General features: G+C 37.5%; 1 protein-coding gene across 9 annotated transcripts in view; it reads right to left on the minus strand.

The window, feature by feature from the left end:
- ARMC3 (armadillo repeat containing 3) overlaps positions 1-25876 on the minus strand; it is a 91096-nt gene extending 65220 nt beyond the window's left edge. For all 9 annotated transcript variants that reach the window (XR_006890979.1, XR_006890980.1, XR_006890981.1 and 6 more), the window contains exons 1-3: positions 25792-25876; positions 22324-22372; positions 9569-9686 (exon numbers count right to left, since the gene is read on the minus strand). Coding sequence is in view for 5 of the 9 variants with exons in the window: in XM_046678201.1 (XP_046534157.1) it covers positions 9569-9686; positions 22324-22371 (166 nt within the window). In the remaining 4 variants the exon portion in view is untranslated. The remainder of the gene's footprint in view (positions 1-9568; positions 9687-22323; positions 22373-25791) is intronic.
- Between the last annotated feature and the right edge of the window lie 353 nt (positions 25877-26229).

Genomic DNA, 26229 nt, shown 5'->3' on the forward strand with positions numbered 1-26229 from the left:
TTTTCAAATCTTCCATAATATTTGCATTTTGCTGAAGATCTAAAAGTTAATTTCTTAGATGAAAATATTTTGTCAAGTGAATTTTAAGATAAATTTTAAGAGACTTATGCTTAAATATAAATATATTTTATATATCAGGTTTTTATGAAAATTTTGTCTTTAAATTGTCATTCTGAGACTTTTATCACATAACAAATTCTTTCTTCATTAAAATACATTTATCATTATTATTTTTTAAATGATGGTATATATTCTAATTTCATGACTGGAAGAGAAGCATTTGCAAAATTAATAACTTGCGTGTAATCTTTTATAGCTACCTTTATTTTTTAACAGTTTTAATGAGCTATGATTCACACACAACAAACTGTACATATTTAAAGAGAACAATTTCCTAAGTTTTGACTCGTGTGTAAACCTATGAAACCAAACCACCATTAAGATAGTGAACATATCTAACACCCCCAAAAGTTTCCTCTTGACAGTTTGTAATCTCTTCTTCCTGTTACTATACATTATTTTGCATTTCCTAGAATTTGATCTAATCACGCAGTTTGTACTTGTTATTGTCTGGTCTTGTTCAAAGTATTTTGAGATTAATCCATGCTGTAGCATGTACCATAGTTCATTTCTTTTTACTGCAGAGTAGTATTCCATTACATGGATATACCACAATTTGGCTGGATCATATAGTAGGTGTAAATTTAACTTTTGAAGAAACTGCTGAACTGTTTTCCAAAGTGACTGTACCATTTTACATTCTCACCAGCAATGTATAAGGGTTCTAATTTCTCCACATCCTCGCCAACACTTGTCACTGTCCATCTTTTTTATTATAGTAATCCTAGTGGATGTTAAGTGGTATCTCATCATAGTTTTAATTTGCATTTCCCTAATGACTAATGATGTTAAACAAAATGTACCCTTTTTTTGCCATCCATGTATCTCTTTGGTGGAGCATCTGTTCAAATCTCTTGCTCATATATATATTTTTAATTTGGTTTGTTTTATTATTGAGTTTTGAGAGTTCTTTGTGTATTCTGGACATAAACCCTTTATCAGATACATGATTTGAAAAAATTTTCTTCCAGTCTATAGCATTTTTTTTAAACACAGTTACTAGGCTTTTTGGGGGGGGGGCAGTTTTAGGTTTATAAAAAATTGAACAAAAAGGACAGAGTTCTCATATACCACCTCTCCTCTCCTTCCTCCATTTCCCCTGTTATCAACATGTTGCATTAGTGTGGGATGTTTGTTATAATTGATGAACCAATTGATACATTTTTATTAACTAGAGTCCATGACCTACATTAGGATTCACTCTTTAGGTTGTGTGTTCTATGGGTCTTGAGAAACGCATAATGTCATGTATTCACCATTACAGTATTATACAGAATAGTTTCACTGCCTTAAAAATCCCCTATTCTCCACTGATTCATCCTTCCTTCCCTAACCCCAAACCCCTGGCAGCCACTGATCTTTTTACTGTCTCCACAGTTTTGCTTCTTTCAGAACGTCATACAGTGCATAGTCTTTTCAGATTGACTTCTTTCAGTTAGCAATATGCACTTAAGCTCCCTCTGTTTCTTTTCATGGTTTTACAGTTCATTTCTTTTTATCACTGAACAATATTCCATTGTACGGATGTACCACAGTTTGTTTATCCATTCACCTACTGAAGGACATCTTGGTTGCTTTCATGTTTGGGCAATTACGAATAAAGCTGCTATAAACTACAGGTTTTTGTGTGGACATAAGTTTTCAATGCCTTAGGGTAAATACCAAGGAGTGTGATTGCTGAATCATATGGTTAAGACTAAGTTTAGTTTTCTAAGAAACTACCAAATTGTCTTCCAAGGTGGCTCTACTATTTTGGATTCCCTCCAATGAATGAGAGTTCCTGTTGCTCTACATTTTTGTCATCATCTGGTGATGTCAGGGTTTAGAATTTTAGCCATTCTAATAGGTGTGTAGTGGTATCTCATTATTGCTTTAATTTGAAATTCCCTAATGACATACAATATCTTTTCAGCTGTTTATTTGTCATCTATGTATCCTCTTTGAAGAGGTGTGTGTTCGGTGTGAATTTGATGAAATCCAATCAATTGTCCTTTTATGGATCATGTTTTAGTGTCACATCAAAGAAACTAAGGGTTAACCCAAGGTCAGAAAAGTTTTCTCACCTGTGTTCTAACAATGTTATAGTTTTAAGTTTTATAATTTCATCTATTATATGAGTTGATTTTTGCATATAGTGCAAAATATGAAGTGCAAATTTTTTTTGCATATGGATATCTCATTGTTCCAGAACCGCTTATCGAAAAGATTATCTTTTCTCCATTGAATTGCTCTTGTATCTTTGTTGAAAACATTGTCCATATACATGTAGGCCTATTTATGGACTCTCTATTCTGTTTCATTGGTCTATTTCTTTATCTTTGTGACAATAACACTATCTTAATTATTGTAGCTTTATAGCAATCTTAAATCAGATAGTGTAAATTCTCCAACTTTGTTACTTTTTCAAAATCGTTTTGATTATACTAGGTTCTCTGCATTTCCATATGAATTTTAGAATTAGCTTGTCAATTTCTACCAAAAAAAACTTGCTGAGATTTTGGTAGGAATTGCATTGAATCTATAGATAAATTTGGGGAGAATTGATATCTTAACAAATGACATCTTCTACTCCATGAAAACAGTATATCTTACCATTCATTTAGAACTTTAATTTCTTCCAGAAATATTTTATAGTTTTCAGTGTATGGATCTTTCACATCTTTTGTCAGGGGTATCCCTACATATTTCATACTTTTTTGGTGCTATTGTAAATAGTAGTATAATTCATGTCAATTTCCAATTGTTCATTCCTAGTATGTAGACATGCAATTGAGTTTTGTATATTGATTTTGTATCCTGAAACTTTGCTCATTTATTAGTTCTAGCAGCTTTTTTGTACGTTTAATAGAATTTTCTATATAAAAGACCATATTATCTTCTATAAATCAAATACAGTTTTGTGTCTTCTTTTCTAATCTGGATGCCTTTAGTTTCTTTTTCTTGCCTGATTGCATCGATTAGAACCTTCCATGCAACACTGAGTGAAAGTGGTTAAGAGCAGACATCCTTCTCTTGCTCCTGATCTCAGAGGGAAAACATCCAGTCTTTCACCATTAAGTACGATATGAGTTAGCCATAGGTGTTTCATAGATACCCTTTATCAAGTGGAGGAAGTTTGCATCTACTCCTACTTTGCTGAGATATTTTATCAGGAGTGGACACTGCACTTTATAACAATAATTTTTTCGCATTTATTGAGATGATTACATGGTTTTTCTTTTTTCTTTTAAAAATATGGTCTGTTCATTTCCTGTGGCTGCTGTAACAAATTATCACAAACTTAGTGGCTTAAAACACAAATTTATTACCTGTGGTCTGGATGTCAGAAGTATGTGGCAGGTCTCAATGGGCTAAATTCAAGGTATTGGTAGAGTTATGCTCCTTTTTGAAGCTCTAGGCAAGAATCCTTTTTTTTTTTTTTTTTTCCAGTGAGCATTCCTTGGCTCATGAGCCTCTTCTATCTTCAGAGCCACTCTGCTCCCACTGTCATGTCTTTCTCTGACTCTGACTCTCCTGTTTCCTTCTTCCACCTATAAGAACCCTTGTAATTATGTTGGCCCCACCTAGATAATCCGAGATAATTTCTTCATTTCAAATTCAACTGCTCATGAACCTTAATTATATCTGCAACTTTAATTCCCTCTTGCCATGTAACATAACATATTCACAACCTCGAGGAATTAGGATGCAGACATTTGGGAGTTTATTATTCTACCTACTGCACATACCATACCTTGGTTGATTTTCGAATGCTAAAGCAGCCTTACAATCTGGGAACAAATCTCATTTGGTCATGATCTATGAGTTATTTTATATATTATTGAATTGGCCAATTTTTTCTTTAGAATTTTTACATCTATGGTCTTGAGGCATATTGGCCTGTAGGTCTCTTTTCTTGTAATGTCTGTCTATTTTTCACTATCAGGGTAATGGTGGCTTTTTAGAAAGACTAGGGAAATATTCCAGTTTTTTCAACTTTCTGAAATAGTTTGTGTATAATTGGTATTATTTCTTCCTTAACATTTGGTAAAATTCAGCAGTGAAAATATCTGGACCTGGAGTTTTCTTTGTGAGAAGGTTTTTAACTACAAATTTTAATTTCTGTAACAAGTATAGGTCTATTCAGGCTATTATTTTTTTTAGTGAGCTTTGAGAGTTCTGTCTTGAAATGAATCTGTCCAGTTCATCTAAGCTGTAGAATTTATTAGCATTAAATTGTTCATAGTATTCATGTTATTCTTTTAATGTCTGTAGGATTTGTAGTGATGTTCCCTCTCTCATTCTTTATATTGATAATTTGTCTTCTTTCTCTTTTTACTTATCAGTCTGGCTTGAGGTTTATCATTATTACTTATCTTCTCAAAAAAAAAAGCTTTTCAACTCATTGCTTTTATCTTTTGTTTTTCTGTTTCTTATTTTATTGATTTCTGCTCAGATATATATTATATCCTTCTTACTAAAGACTGGGTTTAACTTACTCTTCTTTTTCTAGTTCCTTAAACTGGAAGCTGAGGTAATTGATTTGAGAACTTCTTGTTTTCTAACAGGCATTTAGTGCAGTAAATTTATCTCTAAATACTCTTTTAGTAGCATTCTACAAGTTTTTATAGGCTGTGTTTTCATTTCCAATTCAGATTTTCCTTTTGATTTCTTCTTTCACACATAGGTTATTTAGAAGTGTGTTATTTACTTTCTCACCATTTAACGATTGTCCAGAATTCTTAGTGTTGTTGAATTTTAATTCAATTTTATTGTGGGATGACATATTTTTTTTTAAAGATTGGCACGTGGAGCTAACAACTGTTGCTAATCTTCTTTTCTTTCCCTCTGCTTTTTCTCCCCAAATCCCTCCAGTACATCGTTGTATATTTCAGTTGTGGGTACTTCTAGTTGTGGCATGTGGGACACCACTTCAGCATGGCCTGATGAGTGGTGCCATGTCCGCGCCCAGGATCTGAACCAGTGAAGCTTGGGGCCATTGAAGCAGAGCACACAAATTTAACCACTTGGCCACAGGGCCGCCCCTGGGATGACATATTTTATATGACTGAAATTCTTTTAAATTTATTAAGACTTGTTTTATGGCCCAGAATATGGTCTATTTTGATAAAGGTCCTGTATGCACTGGAAAAGAATGCATACTCTGCTGTTCTTGGAGTATTCTATAAGCGTCGATTAGGTTAAATTCATTTATATTGCTGTTCAAATCTTTCATATCCTTACAGAATTACCGTCTACTTGTTCTTTCATTTATTGAGAGAAGAGCATCAAAACCTTCAGCTATAATCGTGGACGTCTATTTCTCCTTGCATTTCTAGCTGCATGTATGTTGAAGGTCTGACATTAAGTACATAACTGTTTAGCATTTTTCATAGCCTCTTGATTAATTGACCCCTTTATTATTATTATAAAATTACCTTTTTTTTTTTTTTATCTCTGAGGCTACTCTTTTGTCTATTTTCTGATATTTATATAGCCACTTCAGCTTTCTTTTGATTAGGGCTGACATAGGATATCTTTTTTCCATCCTTTTACTTTCAAGTTATTTGTGTCATTATATTCTAAGTGCATTTCTTGAAAGCAGCATGCAGTTTGGTCTTGCTTTTTGTCCAATTTAATACTCTCCCTGTCAAATTGAGGTACTCACACCATTTACATTTAATCTGATTATTGATATGGTTAGGTTTAAATCTACCTTCTTGTTACTTGTTTTTTATGTGTCTGATTATTCTCTGTTTTCCTTTTCTTCATTTCTGCCTTTTTTGTATGAATTGCAATTTTTTATGATTCCATTTAATTTTCTTTGTTGGCTTATGTGATATTATTCTTTGTTCTTTTAGTGGTTGTAGGATTTACAGCATACATCCTTAACTTACCACAGTCTACTTTCAAGTGGTAATATACCATTTCACGTATAGTACAAGAGCCTTACAATAGTATACTTCCATTTTTCCCCTTTCTACCTTGGTTCTGTTGTCATATATCTTACTTTTACGTATGTTTCAGAGTGCACAACATACAATTATTATTTTTGTTTAAAATAACCAATTTGCTTTTCAAGTGATTTAAATAATAAGGAAAACATCTTGTATGTTACCATTTCTAGGGTTTTATCTTTATTCTTTAGTGTAGATCCATATTTCCATCTGGTGTCATTTTCCTTCTGCCCGAAGGACCTCCTTTACCGTAATTAGTAGTGTGGGTCTGTTTGCAACGAACTACTTCAGCTTTTAAATGTCTGAAAAAAGATTTTATTTCTTTTATGTTTTTGAGAGACATTTTTGCAGGGCATGGAATTCTGGGCTGAAGGTTTTTATTTTTCTCTTAATACTTTAAAGATGCTATTCTGCTGACTTCTTGCTTTATCATTTTTAATGATAAATCTATTGTAATCCTTATCATTGCTTCTCTAAATGTAACATTTTTTTCCTCTGGCTGCTTTTAAGATTTTCTCTTTATCACTCTTTTCAACCAATTTGATTATGATGTCCCTTGGTGTAGTTTTCTTTTCTTTTTTTTTTTTTGAGGAAGATTAGTCCTGAGCAAACTGCTGCCAATCCTCCTCTTTTTTTGCTGAGGAAGACTGGCCCTGAGCTAACATCCGTGCCCATCTTCCTCTACTTTATATGTGGGATGCCTACCACAGCATGGCTCAACAAGTGGTGTATAGGTCTGCACCTGGGATCTGAACCAGTGAACCCCAGGCCGCTGAGAAGCGGAACGTGCGCACTTAACCGCTGCACCACTGGGCAGGCCCCTTTAGTTTTCTTCATATTCATTGTGCTTCAGTTTCAATGAGACTCTTGGATCTGGGGGCTTAGAATTTTCATCAAATTAGGGGAACTTTTGGCCATTATTTCTTCAAATACTTTTTCTGTCCCTCTCTCCTTTTTTCAGGGACTCCAGTTACGCATACATTGGGTCAGTTTTGATTTACTGATTGATTTATAGCCTCATTATGGATTGTATTTTCCTGCTTCTTTTCATGCCTGGTAATTTTTTATTGGATGCCAGACATTGCGAATTTTACCTGGTTGGGCAATGGATATATTTGTATTCTTGAAATTTGTTCTAGGAAACAGTTATCTGGAAACAGGTTGATCTTTTCCAGTCTTGCTTTTTAAATATTTGTTAGGTAGTCCTAGAATAGGGTTCAACATAGGGCTAATTATTTCTAACTATTGAGACAAGACCCTTCTGTGTATTCCATACTATCCTCTGTGAGGTTTTTCAGTGTGCTGATAGGAAAGGTACTACTGGCCCTGTATGAGCGCCAGGCACTGTTACCTCTGATCCTGTTGGGTACTTTGTCTGACTTCAAGTAGGCCCCACACATGGACATGCTGGTCAGTACTCAGCTCACTGAAGTGACACCCTTTACAGAACTCCTGAGTTCTCTCTCTCTACAGCTCTTTCCTCTCTGTTACTGTCTTGAAAACTCATGCTGCCTTGTCCGCCTGGACTCTCAGATCTGTCCTCTCAACTCCGAGAGTCCACCAGGCCTGCACAGGTTGCCCCTTCCTGTGCCGTGGCCCAGAAACTCTCTGAAGTCAATAAGCTGGGGCAATCATAGTGCGTATTTCCTCTGCTTCCTGTCTCTCAGTGGTCACTGTTCTGCATTTCCTGACAGTGGTTTGCCAACTATTATTTCATATATTTTTCTGTTTTCTTAGTTGTTTCAGTCAGAGGATAAACCTGGCCCCTTACTCTATCTTGGTCAGAAGGCAAAGTCCCATCATTTATCCAAAAAAATTTTTTCAGAAAATACTAATATAAAACACCAGACTTACAATAATTTCTATACTGATTTCACATAAAATACATGCCTACTTATTTCTTCTTCTATAAAAAGACATAACAGATGATGACTCTGGAAGGCTGAATGAGACTCACGCTGCCATGGATGCATTATCCAATGTCCCCTGCAATTTGACCCAGAATTCTATACAATCTACTCATGTACCATATCTTCCAGAACCACTCTGGTTTTTATCTGGATTCCCAATGATGGCTGGCGTGATATAGCAAGGCAAGTAGTTTACCATTTTCTAAGTGAATGATTTGTTGTTCTATCATACAAGCCCCAAAACAATGTTTAAGGTGTCATTTTTTAAAAGTCAAATTGCTCCTATCTTAGTTTAAAAAGTTTTGTTAAAAATACCAAGTTATACTGAACTCTTCCAATATTCCCAATTAAAATGTTATATAGTATAATAAAAGTCTAATTTTATCACCATGTGGAATGAACTAAATTATAACCATCTTTTACGTTTGTAAATCCTCTATGAATAAGCCTTTCAATAGATTTTAATCTGTAACATTTACGATGTTTTAATAAACTTTACTTTCTACAACTGTCTTAGTTTTACAGAAAAAAAATTGCAAGCATAGTACAGAGAACCCACATATCCCACATCCAGTTTCACCTGTTATTACCATTTTACTTCAGTAGGTACATTTGTTACCATTAGTGAACCAAAACTGGTACATTATTATGACTTAAAGTCCACAGTTTATTCAGATTTCCTTGCTTTTGGCCTAATGCTCTTTCTCTGTTGCAGGATCCTATCCAGGCTCCCCCATGACGGTTGGTCACCGCGTATCCTTAGCTCCTCTTGGCTGTGAGAGGTCCTCAGACTTTCCTTGCTTTTGATGGCTGGGACAGTTTTGAGGAGTCCTGGTTAGGTATTTGTAGAAGGTCCCTGACTTGGAATTTGTCTGATTTGGGGGGTTATAGCTTTTTGGGGAAAATGGCAGAAGTAGAACGCCATTTTCATTCTATCATGTCAAAGTCACATATCGGTATGACTTCTCACTGTTGAGGTTGATTTTGACCACAGCTGAGGTAGTGTTTGTCAGGCTTCTCCGGTGTAAACTCCCTCTTTTTTCCCGTTTCCACGTTGTGCTCTTCGGAAAGAAGTCACTACACAGCCTGCATCTAACGAGTGGGAAGTTACATTCTGCCTCCTCGAGGGCAAAGGAGCTACAGAAATTATCTGGAATTCTTCCACAAAGGGGATTTATCTGTTCGCTCCCAATTATTTAGTTATTCAATCATTTACTTGTATCAATTATTTATTTGTATCGTAGATATTTATTTTCTACTTTGGGTTATAACCCAATACTGCTTTATTTATTTCGTTCCTCAAATGGTTCCAGCTTTGACCACTGGGAGCTCTTTTAGCTCCCGTGACATTTACAATGTTTTAAATGACAATAAAACCTTCAAAATGACTATTCTACCAAATGACTGAATTTCTCCTTAAGGTTAAGTTAGGCACTTAGGGAGATACATTACTTACAGGTAATGCATTAAATGAAATTCTGGTTGTCTGAAAGAATTCATCTAACAGGAAGTAAGCTAAAGACTAGGGAGAAAAGTGCCCATTATGTAGTAAATATTTTAAGAAACTAATGAAATAGAAAGATAAATGGAAAAAATCCAAACCTTTTAGAGCAAATCTATAAATGGCTTCACATGCTTTAGCCAAAATTTCTTCTTCTGGAGAATTAAGCATTAACACCACAGTTGCTGCCTTTTTGCTTTCAATTGTTAATGGATCAAACTGAAACGCAGAGAGAAAAATATCAGGTTCACATATGAGCTCTAAAGCACAGAAAAAATGAATGGTCTCTTAAAACTTAAAGAGAACATAACCTTACAAAAAGGATGCGGTCACTGCCCGCTAAATGCATTGTAAAGTTTTTATTTAAAAAACATCACGGATAGACAGTTGTGAACACTGGCGGCGTTGGAATTCCTGAGGGAGGGATGGCGGGAAAAGTAAAACGTTTTAAAACCTGACAAACCTGGTCTCTCAATTTAGCCCTGTGGAATCAAACAAGTGACTTAAGCTGCTAGAGTTTCAGTTTCATTTTCTGTATAATGGGTATAATAAGACCTATCTCCAAGCATCAGGAGAGGACTAGAGACCTTATATGTAAAGCACTTAGCGTATTGTCTGGCACATAATAGATGCTGATTAAATAAGACATATTAATACATTCTTAGTCAATACATAAGAATCCTCAAGTACCTGGATATAATAGATGCCCTGACAGTCTCAATAATCAGTACCTGCTTTCTAACCACTACACTCTTTCTGGGAAAGCAGGGAGTACATACATGAAACAACTAAAAGGCAATAGAAAACAGCATATAGCAAAATGTAAAATTGGATAAAATCTGGAATGGGGAAAATGGTACCATAGTTTAAAGAAAACACATAGAATTCTAGGAAGACCTGTATCCTGCTATGGGATCTTGAGAATTCATGTGTTGCTAAAACGAATAATGACAAACTATGACCCCTGGGGGTTGTCTTTGGTCAAAGAGAAAACACATTATTACACTATTTTTCTTCCGTTTCCAGAGACTGGTGGTGGAGGGAGTTTTGCTCATGTTAAAGAAAAATTGAATTTCAAACCTTTAGCTGGCTCTTTATGTTGGCTCTTCCTAAATGACCATCTTACTGTGTTTTAGGATATAACAAAAATTGGTGTTCAGTTTTAGGTAGAGGATATAGAGACACATTACTCTGAATAAGGAAACATAATTGTTGAGGTTGGAAGAGTTAAAGAAGACAGAGAAGATGGCAGAAAGCAACAAGCTGAGAGGGCATGGGTGGGATAAAAATTCCCCTTGGAGGGGAACCGGCTGCTGGGTTTTAGACAGCATGATTGAACATCCAAATTAAAGCTGTTGTCTGTGTGTGTCTAACTCTATACTAGAAACTGTAAGAGTTACAAAAATCACGCTGCCTCTTTGACTCTTTTTGGGGGGACGAATCTTCAGAAAAAGCCAGCCATATGCACCAGGTTTGTGGTACTTGCGGGTTTCCAGTGACATGAATCATGGAGAAAAGATGGCCTCTAGCAGAGCCCAGAGCAATGAGTAGGATGCTGGCTGCCAGCCTGATAAGGAGAGCAGAAGGACCCGGAAATCCACAGAAATTTTAAGGGAGAACTTCTGAAAGAATTTAGGGATTGAAGCTTGAGAACCATTTTACTTAGCTACTAAAGGGAAGATTGACAGAGGACCTGGGCTCACTCACCACATTTTTTTAATCTGAAAAATTAGGGAGATGGGTTATACTTTTTTTTTTTTTTCAAGATTGGCACGTGAGCTAACATCTATTGCCAATCTTCTTTTTTTTCTTCTTCTTCTCCCCGAAGCCCCCCAGTACATAGTTGTATATTCTAGTTGTGAGTGCCCCTGGGTGTGCTATGTGGGATGCCACCTCAGCCTGGCCTGATGAGCGGTGCCATGTCTGCGCCCAGGATCCGAACCAGCGAAACCCTGGACCACCGAAGGGGAGCGCGCGAACTTAACCACTCGGCCACAGGGCCAGCCCTGAATTATATCTCTTAAATCTCTTCCAGATATAAAATTCTAGGATTCCATGAAATACAAAAACATATGACAGAGACCACAAATGTTGGGATGAGGAAGGGGAAATTAATTTGAACTGAGGTAAATGGAGAAAGGTCCATGGAGGTGGTATAATTTTAAATATGATTTGAAGAATGAATACAATGGGTAGGTTGAGATAAGGAGGAAGGCTATTCAAATGGCAAAAATAACACTAGGAAGGTTTAAAATGGGAATGAATGTTGTATTTACGGTGGATAAAATAGGAGCTTGCCTAAACTGAAAATATACAATGGGAAGCAGAAATAATATTGAATAATAAGGAAAGATGAGGCCTCAGCAAATGACCTAGGCCCTCCCTTCACCCAACTCTCTACTGAGGATAATCGGCAAAGTTCAGAGGGAAAACGGTTGCGACTCTAGAAATTTCTTTCTGGCTAAGTTATCATTCATACGTGAAAGAGATATATTCAGGCATTCACAAACTCAACAAGTATATCAACTATATACTCAAACAAATTACTTGGCAAATATTCTACGCAAAATTCGGGAGGACAAAATATAAAAACAACGATAAATACAGTAAAATATATACTTAAACTGAATGATGATGTTGTGAATCATAATGTAATTCTTAAGAAAGGATTCCTTAAGTAATGATGACACATTATAAGAAAAAAGGTTAATAATGACTTGGAATTAAAATTCTAGATTTTTTTCAACAAAACTCGGGTAAAGGAAACTTTTGGTAAAGAAAACGAGATTGTTGCCTAGTTATACTTATTTTTCATATTGATAGGAAAACAGGTGTACATATGTGTTCTTAATAGGCTACAGATAGTAGTGGAAGTTCCGAATTACCAAAAGGAAAGGGTAACAATGGAAAGTTGTTTAAAAATACCTGGAATTGCTACATTCCAGTAAGAATGGAAAGCTCCTCAATTCAGAAAAAGAAAAGAAATTCAACATGAAAATGTAGCAAGGAAAACCAAAAACTTAAAATAAAATGACAGGAATAAAACCAAATGTATCACTGATCAAAATAAACCTCAATAGGGGCTGGCCCCGTGGTCGAGTGGTTAAGTTCGCGTGCTCCGCTGCAGGCAGCCCAGTGTTTCGTTGGTTCGAATCCTTGGGCGCGGACATGGCACTGCTCATCAAACCACGCTGAGGCAGCGTCCCACATGCCACAACTAGAAGGACCCACAATGAGGAATATATAACTATGTACCGGGGGGCTTTGGGGAGAAAAAGGAAAAATAAATAAATAAATAAACCTCAATAGAATAAACAAATCTCATTAACCAAGATTGTCAGATTCGGTTAAAAAGCAAAATCTACTTTGTTTTTGTGTATTGATAGATATTTCTTCCGCTTGATCTTCCAGAATATGAATTCAGATCTCTCTGACCAAGATATAGAACGTTTCTATCAACCCTCAATATTTCCCTCACACTCCTTTCCCCCAAAAAAACCCAGAAATATAAACATATAATTTTTAAAATCATGTTTTTCCTGTTCTTGAACCTCATATAAATGGAATCATATAACACGCACTCTCACATCTGCTTTCTTTAGCTCAGCACAATGTCTTTGAGATTCATCCACATTTTTGTGTTACTAAGTCATACTTTTATGGCTATACAGTATTCTATTACATGAATATACTAGTTTGGGTTCTTTTAGTTGGAGCCCATCATGAATAAAGCTGCAATGAATATTGTTGCACACGTCTTTTTGTGGATATATGCTTTCATTTCTCTTGGGTATAAACTGTCAGGGAGGGAGAAATTTTACCCTTCTTCAGTTTTTATGGCTGGACTAATAACAACATTGATGCAAACCAGAATAACAGGAGAAAAACCAATTTAATAGATGCACATGGAAGATCATTAAAAAATGATGCTCAGAGAGGGAACAAAGCAGGCAGTTTATGTATCTTTTTACACAAAGAGACAAGAAATTTGTAATGATATGACAAGACAAAGAAACTTAGGTTTGGGGTACATATTAGTGAGGAATTTAAGCAGAGGTTGGGTTTGAGGTAGTCAATTAGTGAAAGTAACAGGGTTTGTTTACACAGGCTTCTCAGCCTGAGTTCCCCAGCTCTGGCGATAAGAATGTCTCTATCGCCTGGGGTAGCGAAAGGTACCTTTCACATGGGAGATCTATTTCCTGCTTTCAGCGGGAACAGAGAGAAGCAGGGTCAAAAGAAGAAATTTTAATCCAAAATAATCAATATGCCATTGTGGGATATTTTGAGGAGGCCTGCCCTGGGCCCCAACAATACCTAAAGTGGTCTTATCAGTTTACATTCCCACTAGCTATGAATAAGAGTTCCCGTTGCTCCAAATCCTCACCAACCCCTGGTATTATCAGTCTTTTTAATTCTCTTTCCACATCTCTTCAACTACATTTATTTATTATTTATTTATTTATTTTGGTGAGGAAGATTAGCCCTCAGCTAACATCTGTGCCAATCTTCCTCTACTTTGTATGTGGGACGCCACCACAGCATGGCTTGATGAGCAATGGATCCAAACCCACAACCCCAGACCACCAAAGCAGAGTGCATGAACTTAACCATTGTGCCAACGGGTCAGCCAGTCTTAGATTACATCTTTAGATCCATCTGCTCTTCGTAGTTGTTACAGCAGAAGAAATGCCCTACTGCTACCTACTACGACTACATCTTAGCCCGAAGCAGAAACATTCTCATTACTTTTAAAAGTTCTCTTCTGTCTCTTCTACATAGTCTGACTCAATAGCATCCATCTATCATTCAGCATTGTCTTCTGTCATTATGCTTGCTATCCCAGCAATTTTTCTTTGCTCACTCACAGATTGGTTTCCTTTAGCATCCACAGTGTTCAGGCTTTGAGCCTTCCTTGGTAGCCAACCAGCAAGTGGTGAAAGATACAGCTTCACCATTCAGCTACTCCCACCACAGCCATTCTTCAACTTCACTGGGATCCTCAGTCCATTTATTCCCTCTACTTCCACTTCATCAGCTTTCTCATTCCTTCACTTTACTTCTTATCTTGCTTAGATTTTATGATCTCTTATTTTAGTAACACTCCTGCCAAATCCTAATCCTTCCGTATTTTCATTAAATCAATTTTAGAAAACCCAAATCATGAATGCAAACTAGTATTTGCTTTCTTTGCATTTGCACCCAAGCATCCAAGCATTCTTAGAGAATGTTAAACTACAGGGAAAATCAGTATTTCTATGAATTCATAATCAATAATTTCAGAAGGGCCTCAAATCTACCTATATCTGCACATTTTCTTCTATTACACTAGAGAAATGTTTCTTCCACTATCTAAGCCCAAAGCCTAATGTGTGCTTTGGATTTTTAATCCATTCACCTTAATTCACTCATTCATTCAATAAACATTTATTCAATCCTTAATAAGTGCCAGACACTAAGAACACATTAAACAGGATAATCAAGTCCCCTGTTCTCATAGAACCTCTACATTCTCAGTTACCTCATGCTATTAATTATCCCTTCTCTCTCATGTGTGGTCAACTTCTTCCTATCAATTGAATAATTCCCATTACTTCTTTTGAATCCACTCTACAGAGGGCCAATTTAGATTCAATATAACGCACCTATTTTAAGTGTAACTAACTTAGGTGTAACTTTTTGAGTTCTGAGAAATGTTTACGTCCACAAAACCAACCATTCCAAACAATATGCAGAGCTTTCCATTACTCCAAAACATTCTCTCCTGCCTCTTCGCAGTTGATTCCCCTTCCCAGATCAAGTCCAGGCAACCACTGATCTGCTTTCCTTCACTGTAGGTTAATTTTGACTGTATTAGAATTTCACATTAATGAAATTATTACACAGGTACCCTTTACCTATGGCTCCTTTCATTTGGCAGAATGCTTATCAGGTTCATCCACATTGTTCCATGTATCAGTAGTTCATCCCTTTTTAGCACTGAGTAGTATCTCATTGTATGAATATACCACAATTTGTTCATCCATTCCATTTGTTGATGGACCTTTGGGTTGTTTCAGTTCAGGACCATTATGAATAAAGCTGCAATGAGCATTTTCATACCAGTCTTCTTGTAGATGTATGTTTTCATCTCTCTTGAGTAAATACCTAGGAGTGGAATTGCTGGCTTGTCTGGCAAGTATATGTTTAACTTTACAAGAAAATAAAAGTTTTTTCCAAGGTAGTTTTACTGTCTTGCTTTCCCACCAGCAATGTATCTGTCTCCAACACAGTGTATCTCTTCAGTTATTTAGATCTTTCTTAATTTATCTCAGCAATGTTTTACAGTTTTCAGCATATAGGCATTATATTTATTTTTTAAACTTATCTCTGAATATTTCACTGTTTTTGATGATATGGCAAATGATATCTTTTTTTCTTCATGTATTTTAACCAATGCTAATAGGTGAACAACATTTAGGATCATTTTTCCTCTCAAAAAATGAACCTTTTTATTATGATGATATGTACATCTTTTTCTCTGGTATATTGTTTGTCCTGTAACATACTTTGTCCGGTATAACACAGGCACTCCAGCTTTCTTATGATTAGGATTTACATGGGATAGCTTTTTCCATATTTTTACTTTTAGCCTATCTGTATCTTTACATTTAAAGGAGATTTCTTGTAGAGAGCTCATAGTTGGGTCTTACTTTTTTATTCAGTTTGACAACCTCTTACATTTAATTGGAATGTTAGACGGTTTACATTTAGTATAGTCATTGATATAGTTGGCCTTTAATTGACCATCTTGCTATTTGTTTTATCTCTCTCCCATTTGTTCCCTGTTTCTTTTTTCCCATCTTCTTTTCGATAAGAATTTTTTTAGTATCCAATTTTATCTCCTCTATTGGCTTATCAACTGATTTTTCTTCTGGTTATGGGTCACATTTTCCTTTGCATATATAATTTTTGATTGGCTACTGGACATGGGGAAACTTATCTTGTCAAGTGCCTGGATTCTTTGGGGAAGAGGTCTTCTCTTGAAGGATGTTGAGTTTTGTTCAGCTAGGCAATTGCCTTACTTATAGACCAGCTGGATCTATTTAAGGCCTGTTTTAAAGCTTTATTAGGGAAGCCTTTACTCTAGGGCAGGTTTAGCCATACTACTACTAACGTATGAGCCTTCTGGGGGCTCTACGTAATGCCCCCGGTGTTCATTAGGGTCTCTCCACTCTTTATGATCAAAATTAGAATGTCTCCCAGACTCATGTGAACTCTAAAATTTATTCAGCTGACAGCTCCCTAATAGCTGCTCATGCCTGTTCTTTCTCATGTGGAGTTTATCCTGTGCAGCTTAGAAATCAAAGAATCAAAGACACCATTAGACAGATTTCTAGAGCTATTTGTTTACGTAGTCCCCTCCTCTCTGGCACTCTGCCTTGCAAATTCCAGCCACCGTAGCCTCCCTGAACTCTGATTTCTCAAATCTCTTATTTTAAATCAAAAACAAACTTTCCCTAGATATTAATCATCCTCCACGTGCCAACCTGGCTTTCCTTCCCTTTCACAGTCAAAAATCTAATAAACTATTTACTTTTTCCATTTGCTCACTCTCACTTCCTGCTGAATAACTCCAATCTGACTTTCATGCTCATCAACTCACCAAGATATTTCTAAGGGCATCATCAGTGATCACCATGTCACCTACCACTTCTTCATAGTTTTATTTCACTTCTAGAGAATTAAAACAATAAAACAACACTTGAAACTACAGAAGCTTATGGCTTATTTAATTGTCAGGCCTCCATCTTTCTGGATAAATTTTTTATTGTATTTTATTCATGGTAGTTTGGATACTGAAAATCCTTGGGCTTTCTTTGTCTGTGTGTGTGTGCATTTTTGTGGGGAGAGGGCCCACAGTTACCATCCTACCCTCATAAGGCCTCCTGACTCCCCACTGAGCCCTTGACTATCTTTACGACTCAAGCCTGTTTCCCTCGCATTCTGGCTGGATACTCTCTCCACCAACGTCCACTCAGAACAGATTTCCCTTCCATTTTACAACTTTCACTTCAGAGGCTTCTGATAGTTCGTATTCTTAAAGCTGTTTTTATTTATTAAAGTGAATAAATATACTATGTTGAAACATGGGTATGTCATGATCTCCACAGAAGGACTACCATTCTCAAAGGCGTAGAGGACATGAAAATACATTTAAACAAAAACTATCGTAAATATCTTTTAATCCTTCTTCCATGGTTTAGAAAACACTTCAGCATCTTACCATATCTTCTAGTCATCATTGAGAAAGAGGCGATACGGGGCACAAGAAGCTTAAAGGGGAGGTTGAGACTGTGAGAGTTACAATCTAAAGAGCTGTCGAAGGAGGAGAAATACTGATGTTTGGCAGAGAGTGGAGAAACTTGGCGTGACGTTTGTTGTTCCCACAGAGCCTACAGCATTAGAGTAATTTTTTATTAAAAAAGGTGCTGAGAATAAAATGATAGCTATAACAGAATGCCACACAACTAAATAAATAATACTGTGCTGTAATTACATATCCCAGCTGCCTTCCCGTGAGGAACTCACAGTCAGTCACCAACGAGCTGGTTGTGAAATTATAATTTCATGCTCCAGACAAAATAAATGATGAATCAAAATTATTTACAAAAAGAATGAAAGGAAGGGGAAGCATTTGGGCTAAGTTCTGAATTTTAAGCCCAGTCAATTAGAGAAGCCACAGACTTATAGAAATACTTTTAGATCTCTGTTAAGGAAATAAGACAGTCAGGAATAGCACTGTCCCATAGCACTCCAACAATAAAGATGTCCTAATTTTGCACTGTCCAATACAATAGTCACAGGCCACATGTGGCTTTTGGGCACTTAAAGTGTAACTAATATGACTGAGGAACTGAATTTTTTATTTTATTTTTTAATTGTGAGTTTTAATTAATATAATTTTAATTATTATAAATTTAAATTTAAATAACCACATGTGGCTAGTGGCTACTGTATTAGGACAGTCTTAAAAGAACACAAAATTATAAAGTTAAACTCAGTGAAAATAGATGAATCGTGACAGTTGAATGATTTTTACGGTACTGATAAATGCAAATAAAAGGCTTTTTTTGACTTCTATTGGATTGTATTTACCACATCAGTGGTCTCAGCTCACGAGGAGTCAATTACACAAGAAAAGAGAGACTGATAAACAGAAGGAGGTAGACTGTACCACTCTAGTATAAACTTATATTAAAGAATATCTAGACATCAGTTAAAATCCACTAAAAAGTATAGAGGTTCAAATGCAAACAGCTAAAATGGCCTCTAGTTTTCTTTACAACCCGAATCAAAATAAACTTTGAAAGCAAGGTAAGCAAGCTGGTAATTATACAGTTTTGTGTATGTATGTTATTTATGAATTTATACTATATTTTTATTAATTCATGATATTTTGTTTATCTGTGATGAGGGAGAAAGATGGGAAAATAAGTTCCTGTGATGCTTCATTTCTAAGAAAGTGTGTGGCAGTGTTGGCAGTCTGTGACAGAGTTAAAGGTTGACTTCTGAGGTTGATGAAGGGGTCCGGGAAAAACAAGCCCCTGGAGTCGACATCCTACTCTTCTGAGGAACTGGGTCTGGTTGCCCAGGTGAGGGAGCGGGTTCTGCTCTTGCCCGTTGCTCTGATTCAATACTCACCAAGCTCAGCTCTCCATGTGCACTTAACTAGGGAAAGAAGGTGCTGACCCAGTAACAGAAATGTTTAGTTAACTTGATGCTTATTGGGATCCTGGAGCCAAGTCATAGCCTCTCGTGAGTTTGAATACTGTGGATTTATCCAGTGAAGCTCAGTCGCCTCTGAAATATTAAGAGAGTAAAGTTCCCATGCTCATAAACTCAGAGACCTGACCATGAATCATGACGGCCAGGCAACAGGCCTCTGGGACCTTTAGTGGCCGGCTGGTCTTCCACAGCTGATATTCCTGCCTCCTTTGGCAGCTCACACAGACTTCTACAGTTTTGTAGAATGATGAGCAACACCCTCAACTACGTCATTAATGGTAACATTTACTAAGTTCTTATCTAGTGCCTGGCACTGTTCTAAGCATCTCACATTTATCTAAGCTTGCCTCACGACTGGGAGTGGAAATGAAGTGGATATCATTACATCCCCACTGGGGTGGGCAGAGGTAGGAAATTTGCCCCAGATCATAGAGATGGTGGATGATGGAGTGAAGATTCAGACTCTGGCAGTATAACTCTGGAGCCTGCACTCTTATTCAATGAATCTTGCCTTCTATTAAACACTGTCTACTAAGGTCGTTTCTGTTAGTAACTCTTTTATGCAATCATTCCACAGGAAGTTTGCCTTTTATTAAAGCGTCACAAACGACCTTTCAGCCAGACTCAGGAATGATTTGGGGAGGGAGAACATAGTTGTATTGATCGTTCAAGCCATATCTTCTCCACATCTAAGGCATCTCCTTAGCTAGTATTCTCTTTTATGAGAAGGACTGGAGCTCAATAAACCATATATGCACACACTAATGGTGTTAATGTATGTTTTGATAATGAGAATATTAAGAAAAGCAAAAGGAGCTTTTGTTTCAGCCATGTCACCAACCACTCTTCTTTCAGTCCCCATTACCCATTTTCACTGGTAGGTAGAAGACTAATAAGAACTAAGATATTTGGAAACAGTGTTTTTAGGAAATATATAAGAAGCAAATCATCATTAGTTGACATAGAAAAGGTTATTTTCTTAAGCAGTTAAATCTTTTAAATCTGGTTCTCATTTACAATTGTTACCAAACCTCTCACAGACTTTGAAGTGGTGCACCTTGGGACAAGTTCCAAGTTCAGATACTTTAAATTGTGGTACACTGTTTTGAAGTATTAGAATTTACAAGATAGAAAAGCAGTTAGATATTTCAATACTAGTCTATCAGCTTTATTAAGATAAAGTCAGAGCAGGGGAAGGATGGAGGGGCCCTCAAGAAAGGCAAGAGTCAGGGACCATTGGTAACTGTTACACACGCCTTTGCCTGCCCCCAAGGCTGTTGTGAACCGAGGACACAAGAGCTAGGTTTTTGCTAACATTATGACCAGAATTATTTCTCAAGTCTTTGATTGTGCCCCCCAAGGATCGGAGTACAGAGGACAACACCAGCAAGACATTATAAAATTATAGAAGGCGTATTAGACAAATATATCTATGTTTTAATAGTCCCTTAATTCTCATTTTAATCACAAGGTGTTTGCTGTCAAGTACTGTATTCATGAGTCCACTTTCTAGTAATAACATGTCAATAATGATATTCGATGGGACTGGCCCTGTGGCCGAGTGGTTAAGTTCTCACGCTCCGCTTTGGCGACCCAGGGTTTTGCCAATTTGGATCCTAGGCGCGGACATGGCACTACTCATCAAGCCATGTTGAGGTGGCGTCCCACATGCCACAACTAGAAGGACCCACAACTAAAAGTATACAACTATCTACTGGGGGGGAGGGGGATTTGGGAAGGGGAAAAAAAGAGATTGGCAAGTTGTTAGCTCAGGTGCCAATCTTTAAAAAAATAAATAAAAAAAGTAATGCTATTCGGCAGCATAAAGAGGGGTAATGTCAACCTAGGATGCAATGAAGAAATAAGAGAATTTGGGACATTTTAGGAGCATGTCCAAAGGAGAGCAGCCAGGCTGATGAAACTACATCAGGAGACCACAATGACGCCCTCTGTAAAGCTTTCCTACACCTGGGCAGACAGGTGCTTCTGTCGTCTTTGTTCCCAACGATACTGAAGGATCATACAGGTAGTTACATAAGGGTATCTGTGTGTGCGTGTGTGTAGCAGAGTCTAAAGGATTCCCATACAATAGATCTTAATTCCTGAGTATTAACTGTGTGCCAGGCACTGAGAACTTTATGTGCTTTATTTCATTTTAACTCACACAACCACCAAAATGAGTTGGACATTGCAATTTCCACTTAAGAGATAAAGAAAAACTGAAATAACTTAGCCAAATTTGGCAACGTCTCCAAAATAACACAGCTGGTGAGAGGCAGAGCTGGGCCGCAACTCGCATTCATGACCACAATGCTCCCACGCTGTCGAGGAGATCGTTGCACGAAGCTCAGCTTCCTTCAAACTGTAAAATTCTGGGAATGTGTCACCTACACTCATATTTTTTCATTCACATTTTATTCGAAGAAAATCACACCAAATGTCTGTTTCAAAATAAGTTTCTAAACTGAAAATTGCCAAGGTCATTTATTATTTTTAGCACAGTTTTTCAGTAATTCATAGACTTTAATGAGAGAAGATAAAACCACATTTTAAAAGAGAGAGAGACAGGGCCTTGTTTTGCAGTGAATAGATTACTTAAGCATTTGGAACAGAAAAAAATGACGAACCCAGACTTCTCTCTCCATAGAATTGGAAAATACAGGACCTCTGATGTTCAAATGGTCATCCTCAGACAACCTTGTATATATATGAAATAGCTGTACCATAACTTCCAGTAATTTTTGAAAATTCACTTGGATAATTAACATCAATGGCAGACTGGCAAAGTCAATGTGAAGTATTTGAAAGAACAAACTCAAATTATTTATTCATTAACTAGGCTTATAAACATGCCATCCACATACTGGAAAAGCTAATAATTACTCTCTAATTGTGCTAATTGTGTAATGACAATGTCGTAAATGTTTGTTTATATAATGTTAGATTTCTCTGACTAATCTTATCATTAGTCAGACTTTGGACTTCTGCCACTGTGTACTCATGTATATACGGGTACATGCCAAACTGTCTGAACAGTTTATTTTTAAAACTGGTCGTTAATGTGCTACTAGTATTCAAATCAGAAACTTACCACATCCTTCGGAGGAGGTTCTGCTTCCTTCTTTATCTTTTTACCCATTCTGGAAAAAAGATGCAATAAATGTTTAAAGTGTCATTTGTACATCAAATATGTACAAATCTCTCAGTTACCTATGCCCTTAGGAGGAGGTTTATTTCCTTCTTTAAATTTTACCTAAAGGGAGACGACGCAACATATGTAGAAATTATTGCACATGTACAAATATGTACCCACAGCCCTATTTCAAACTCTACAATTTGAAAGGAACTTATTGATAAGAGTGTTGAACGTTAGTTCTGGCTTCCAGTTTGGAAAGGAGAATATATTAGTGACATAACTTTAACTTACACAACAGGAAATAGTTTATCATGATTATAACTCACTTAGGCAGGGCTTGGGAGACTGAAGCCAAGTTACTTTTGAGATCTGCAAGAATGTTTTGCCACAAAGAGAGGGATTTTTGTCTGTTTCTTGCACTGATCTGTCCTAAGCTCTTAGATCAGTGACTGGCACATAGTAGGCATTCGATATTTATAAAAATCATTGGCTCCATTTTTCCTGGGAGTGACGATTTTGTGAATGGTATCCAAGATCTACCAGCTCCAAATAAACATTTATGTCATTTTCCCAGATAACAAAAAGTTTTCTCTAATATAATCCAGAGCTCAATAAAAAAGTAATTGAGGGGCTGGCTGGGTGGGTGCAGCGGTTAAGTTCGCAAGTTCCGCTTCGGCGGCCCAGGGTTCGCCTGTTTGGATCCCGGGTGCAGACATGGCACCACTTGGTAAGCCATGCTGGGGTAGGCGTCCCACATATAAAGTAGAGGAACATGGGCATGGATGTTAGCTCAGGGCCAACCTTCCTCAGCAAAAAGAGGAGGATTGGTGGCAGATGTTAGCTCAGGGCTAATCTTCCTCAAACAAAAAAAAGTAATTGAGACTCTGAAGAGATGTATTCTGGGGAAACTGGGGTTACTCCTTGCAAGACTCTTCTCCACCTGCCCTCATATGTCCACGTCCGTGTGGAGAACAGTCAAAGGAACAGTATACATAGTTGCTATACCACAGGGGGAACTCCACCTCGGTGCAGAGAACTTTCCAAGATGTTGGTGACTGTTGGAATAACCCTAGAAATCTTTCAAATTTTCTCTAGCGAGAGTTTGTGGAGTTAAGTTGGATATTAGGACCATCTCATTTGGTATATTCTAGTCTCAAGGAAATTACTGTTGTCTCAACAGAAATCCTGGGAAGTAGAAAATCCTTGGAGAGAATCTATAATGTCAGAGTTAGTTCAGATGGCTTGTCAAGGGACAAAAGCAACTCCCAGCATTAGGGACACCGACCAGAATTTATCACATACGTTAAAAAGCCACATGGTCATAGAAACTCACAGGGACTTCTGAAAGACATCCATTCTAAGTCCCTAACTTCAGGTCACATATATTTCAAGATCTTTGAGGACAAGCTTAATCTGTGATGCACTACCTCATGCTGTATCCTATATATTAAAAGATTAAAGTGTGCCCACATCCCACATTAAATATAATTTTCACCATAAAAAGTTATGAAATTTTGCATTTGAAATTACTCAGCAATCGTTTTGCACACCTGGAAATTCTTGCAAAATGGGGAAATTGTTTTCAAATGTAATTTTAACATTAATTTTTCCGTTTTCTTTTCATATTTTAGAGCTAAATTTTTCTTTTCAAATCTCAGACATCTTTTATAGGTGCTGGACCTTGTGCCTACAACGTTTCAGGCAGACACACAGAAGCTATTCCAGAGAAATGAAAATCTATCCTATGATTAAGCTCTAGGAAAAAGAGATTTCAAAGCTCTTTATAACCAATTCCAAGATATAACAGTCTTTGATTCACAAAAGAATTCTTTACAAATAACGTTCAAGAAGCAATTAAATTACACCTGCATAGAGTTACCTTCAGTCATCTGATTTTCAAAGCAATTTATTTTTTCCCGTTTCAGGATAGTGATTTTTAGCAATTGCATATTGAAGAGTACAGAGGCTGGAACAGCCTAGATATAGAGGATTACAGCGATGGAGCTGGTCCTACGCAATGCTGTGAAGTACGAAGTGTTTCATTTGTGTTATTACCATATTGGGTGTAACAGTTAATGGGGGAGACAGCATACAGCTGACATAGGCCAGGGGCAATGAGCCTCAGAGATGACCCTGCCCCAAGGGTTCTTTTTAAACTTCGTAAATTTGACATCCCACTTAAAATCAACCCGATACAACTAAATTATCTTATATTGTTTTATTCTTAAAAGATTTGTTTCCCTTTAAAGCTACAGAGATGTCAAATTATGAAAACAAATCCTCTTGACTTTTGAAGAAAGTATACCTGTTTTCCTTGACTATTTCACCACCTGCACATTGATTTTTTAAATTGTGCTAAAATATATATATAACATAAAATTTACCATTTCAACCATTTTTAAGTGTACAGTTCTGTGTCCACTGTCCCTTTATAAAGGTAACACATTTCATTACGGAGAATTTGGAAAACAGAGAAAGGCACATGGAATATTAAAAAAAAATCATCCAGAATAAGCTCAGGGAGATGACTATTTCGATATAGTTCCTTTTTGTGTGTGCTTCCCATAGTGACTTGACCGTCCTACCTGGATTTTTCCCCTATTCTCAATTTCCCTTCCTGGGACCATTTTCCTACTAAACTCTTGAACTAACGGACAGGTTCATGAAATCTCAGTCTCCCTTTATTTCTCCATTCATCTCCAATGGATCAGCATATCATGTCATTTAAAGTAGTATTTTAAAATCCACTATTTATCTAGCCAGTCCCCTGGTGTTGAGCTTTTTTTTCTCTCCAGTTTTCTGGAATTATGGACGAGGCAGCAATGAACATTCTTAGACATAAAATTTTCATCTACGTCAATTTCTTTAGGATAAATCCCTAGAGTAAAATAACTGGGTGAAAAGGTATGAACCCCACCACACTGGGTCTGAAAACCTCTGCTCGATATTTCCATCTTCTTGATTGTTGGAGAGGGGCCACATTTTTTTCACGAGTTTATCAATCATCTGTATTTCTCCTTCATAAACTTTCAGCCTATGAGCTCGGAAATATTTTCTAATGGGGAGATTTATTTTGAGAAGACTTAAAGGGGAGGAGGAGAGCTGGAGCAAGTGGGGACTCACTTTTTGAGCTGCACACAGTCAAGTAACTGAATCTTAGACTCAGATCCCCACTCGAGGCCTCAGTTTTGCTATCTGTTAAATGGGAGGTGGTGGCCAGCATGCTTATGAAACCCATCCCGACCCCGGTCTAACACTGCGGGTGTAGGACAGGTAACGATGATCCCTCACAAGGTGTTTCCTTAGCTGCCCAGACGTCCCCACCCGCGGGGAACCATCTCCTTCCCCAAATCTTGCTGGGGCCTCTGCCCTGGGCCTCTCGAAACCGCGGAGGTGGCCGAGCGGCTGCCCGCCCGCCTTTACCTGCCGGGAGATCCCGCCGAGCAGCGGCTCCTCCGACTTGGAGAACTGCACCCGCTGCCTCCTGCGCGCGCCTCCTGCTTCACTGTTGTCCCTGGTTGCTAGGCGACACCGGGCCGCGCCTGCGCGCGCCTCCGCCGTGGAAGCACGCGCTCGGATGCCGGAGGCGCCCATTGTCCCGCCGGGGACCGCGCTCGGTAAGAGCAGAGCCCTATGCATCCTCAGTTCCCTGAGTCCCGTACTTTGGGGCAGGATGGACACGGGGAATCCTCCTCTTCTTAGTTGTTGCGGGCCAGCCCAGGAGAAAACTGTAAATCAGCAGGCAGCGCAGCCTGGCCAGAGACCGGCTGTGGATTCGCATACTCTGAGATGCTATTGCATTCTCCCAACGACAGGCCTCAACCGGGATCTCTGCGCAGAGGACTTCCAAATCGCCACTTC

Source organism: Equus quagga, chromosome 12 (assembly GCF_021613505.1).
Source record: "Equus quagga isolate Etosha38 chromosome 12, UCLA_HA_Equagga_1.0, whole genome shotgun sequence".
Classification (NCBI taxonomy): Eukaryota; Metazoa; Chordata; class Mammalia; order Perissodactyla; family Equidae; genus Equus; species Equus quagga.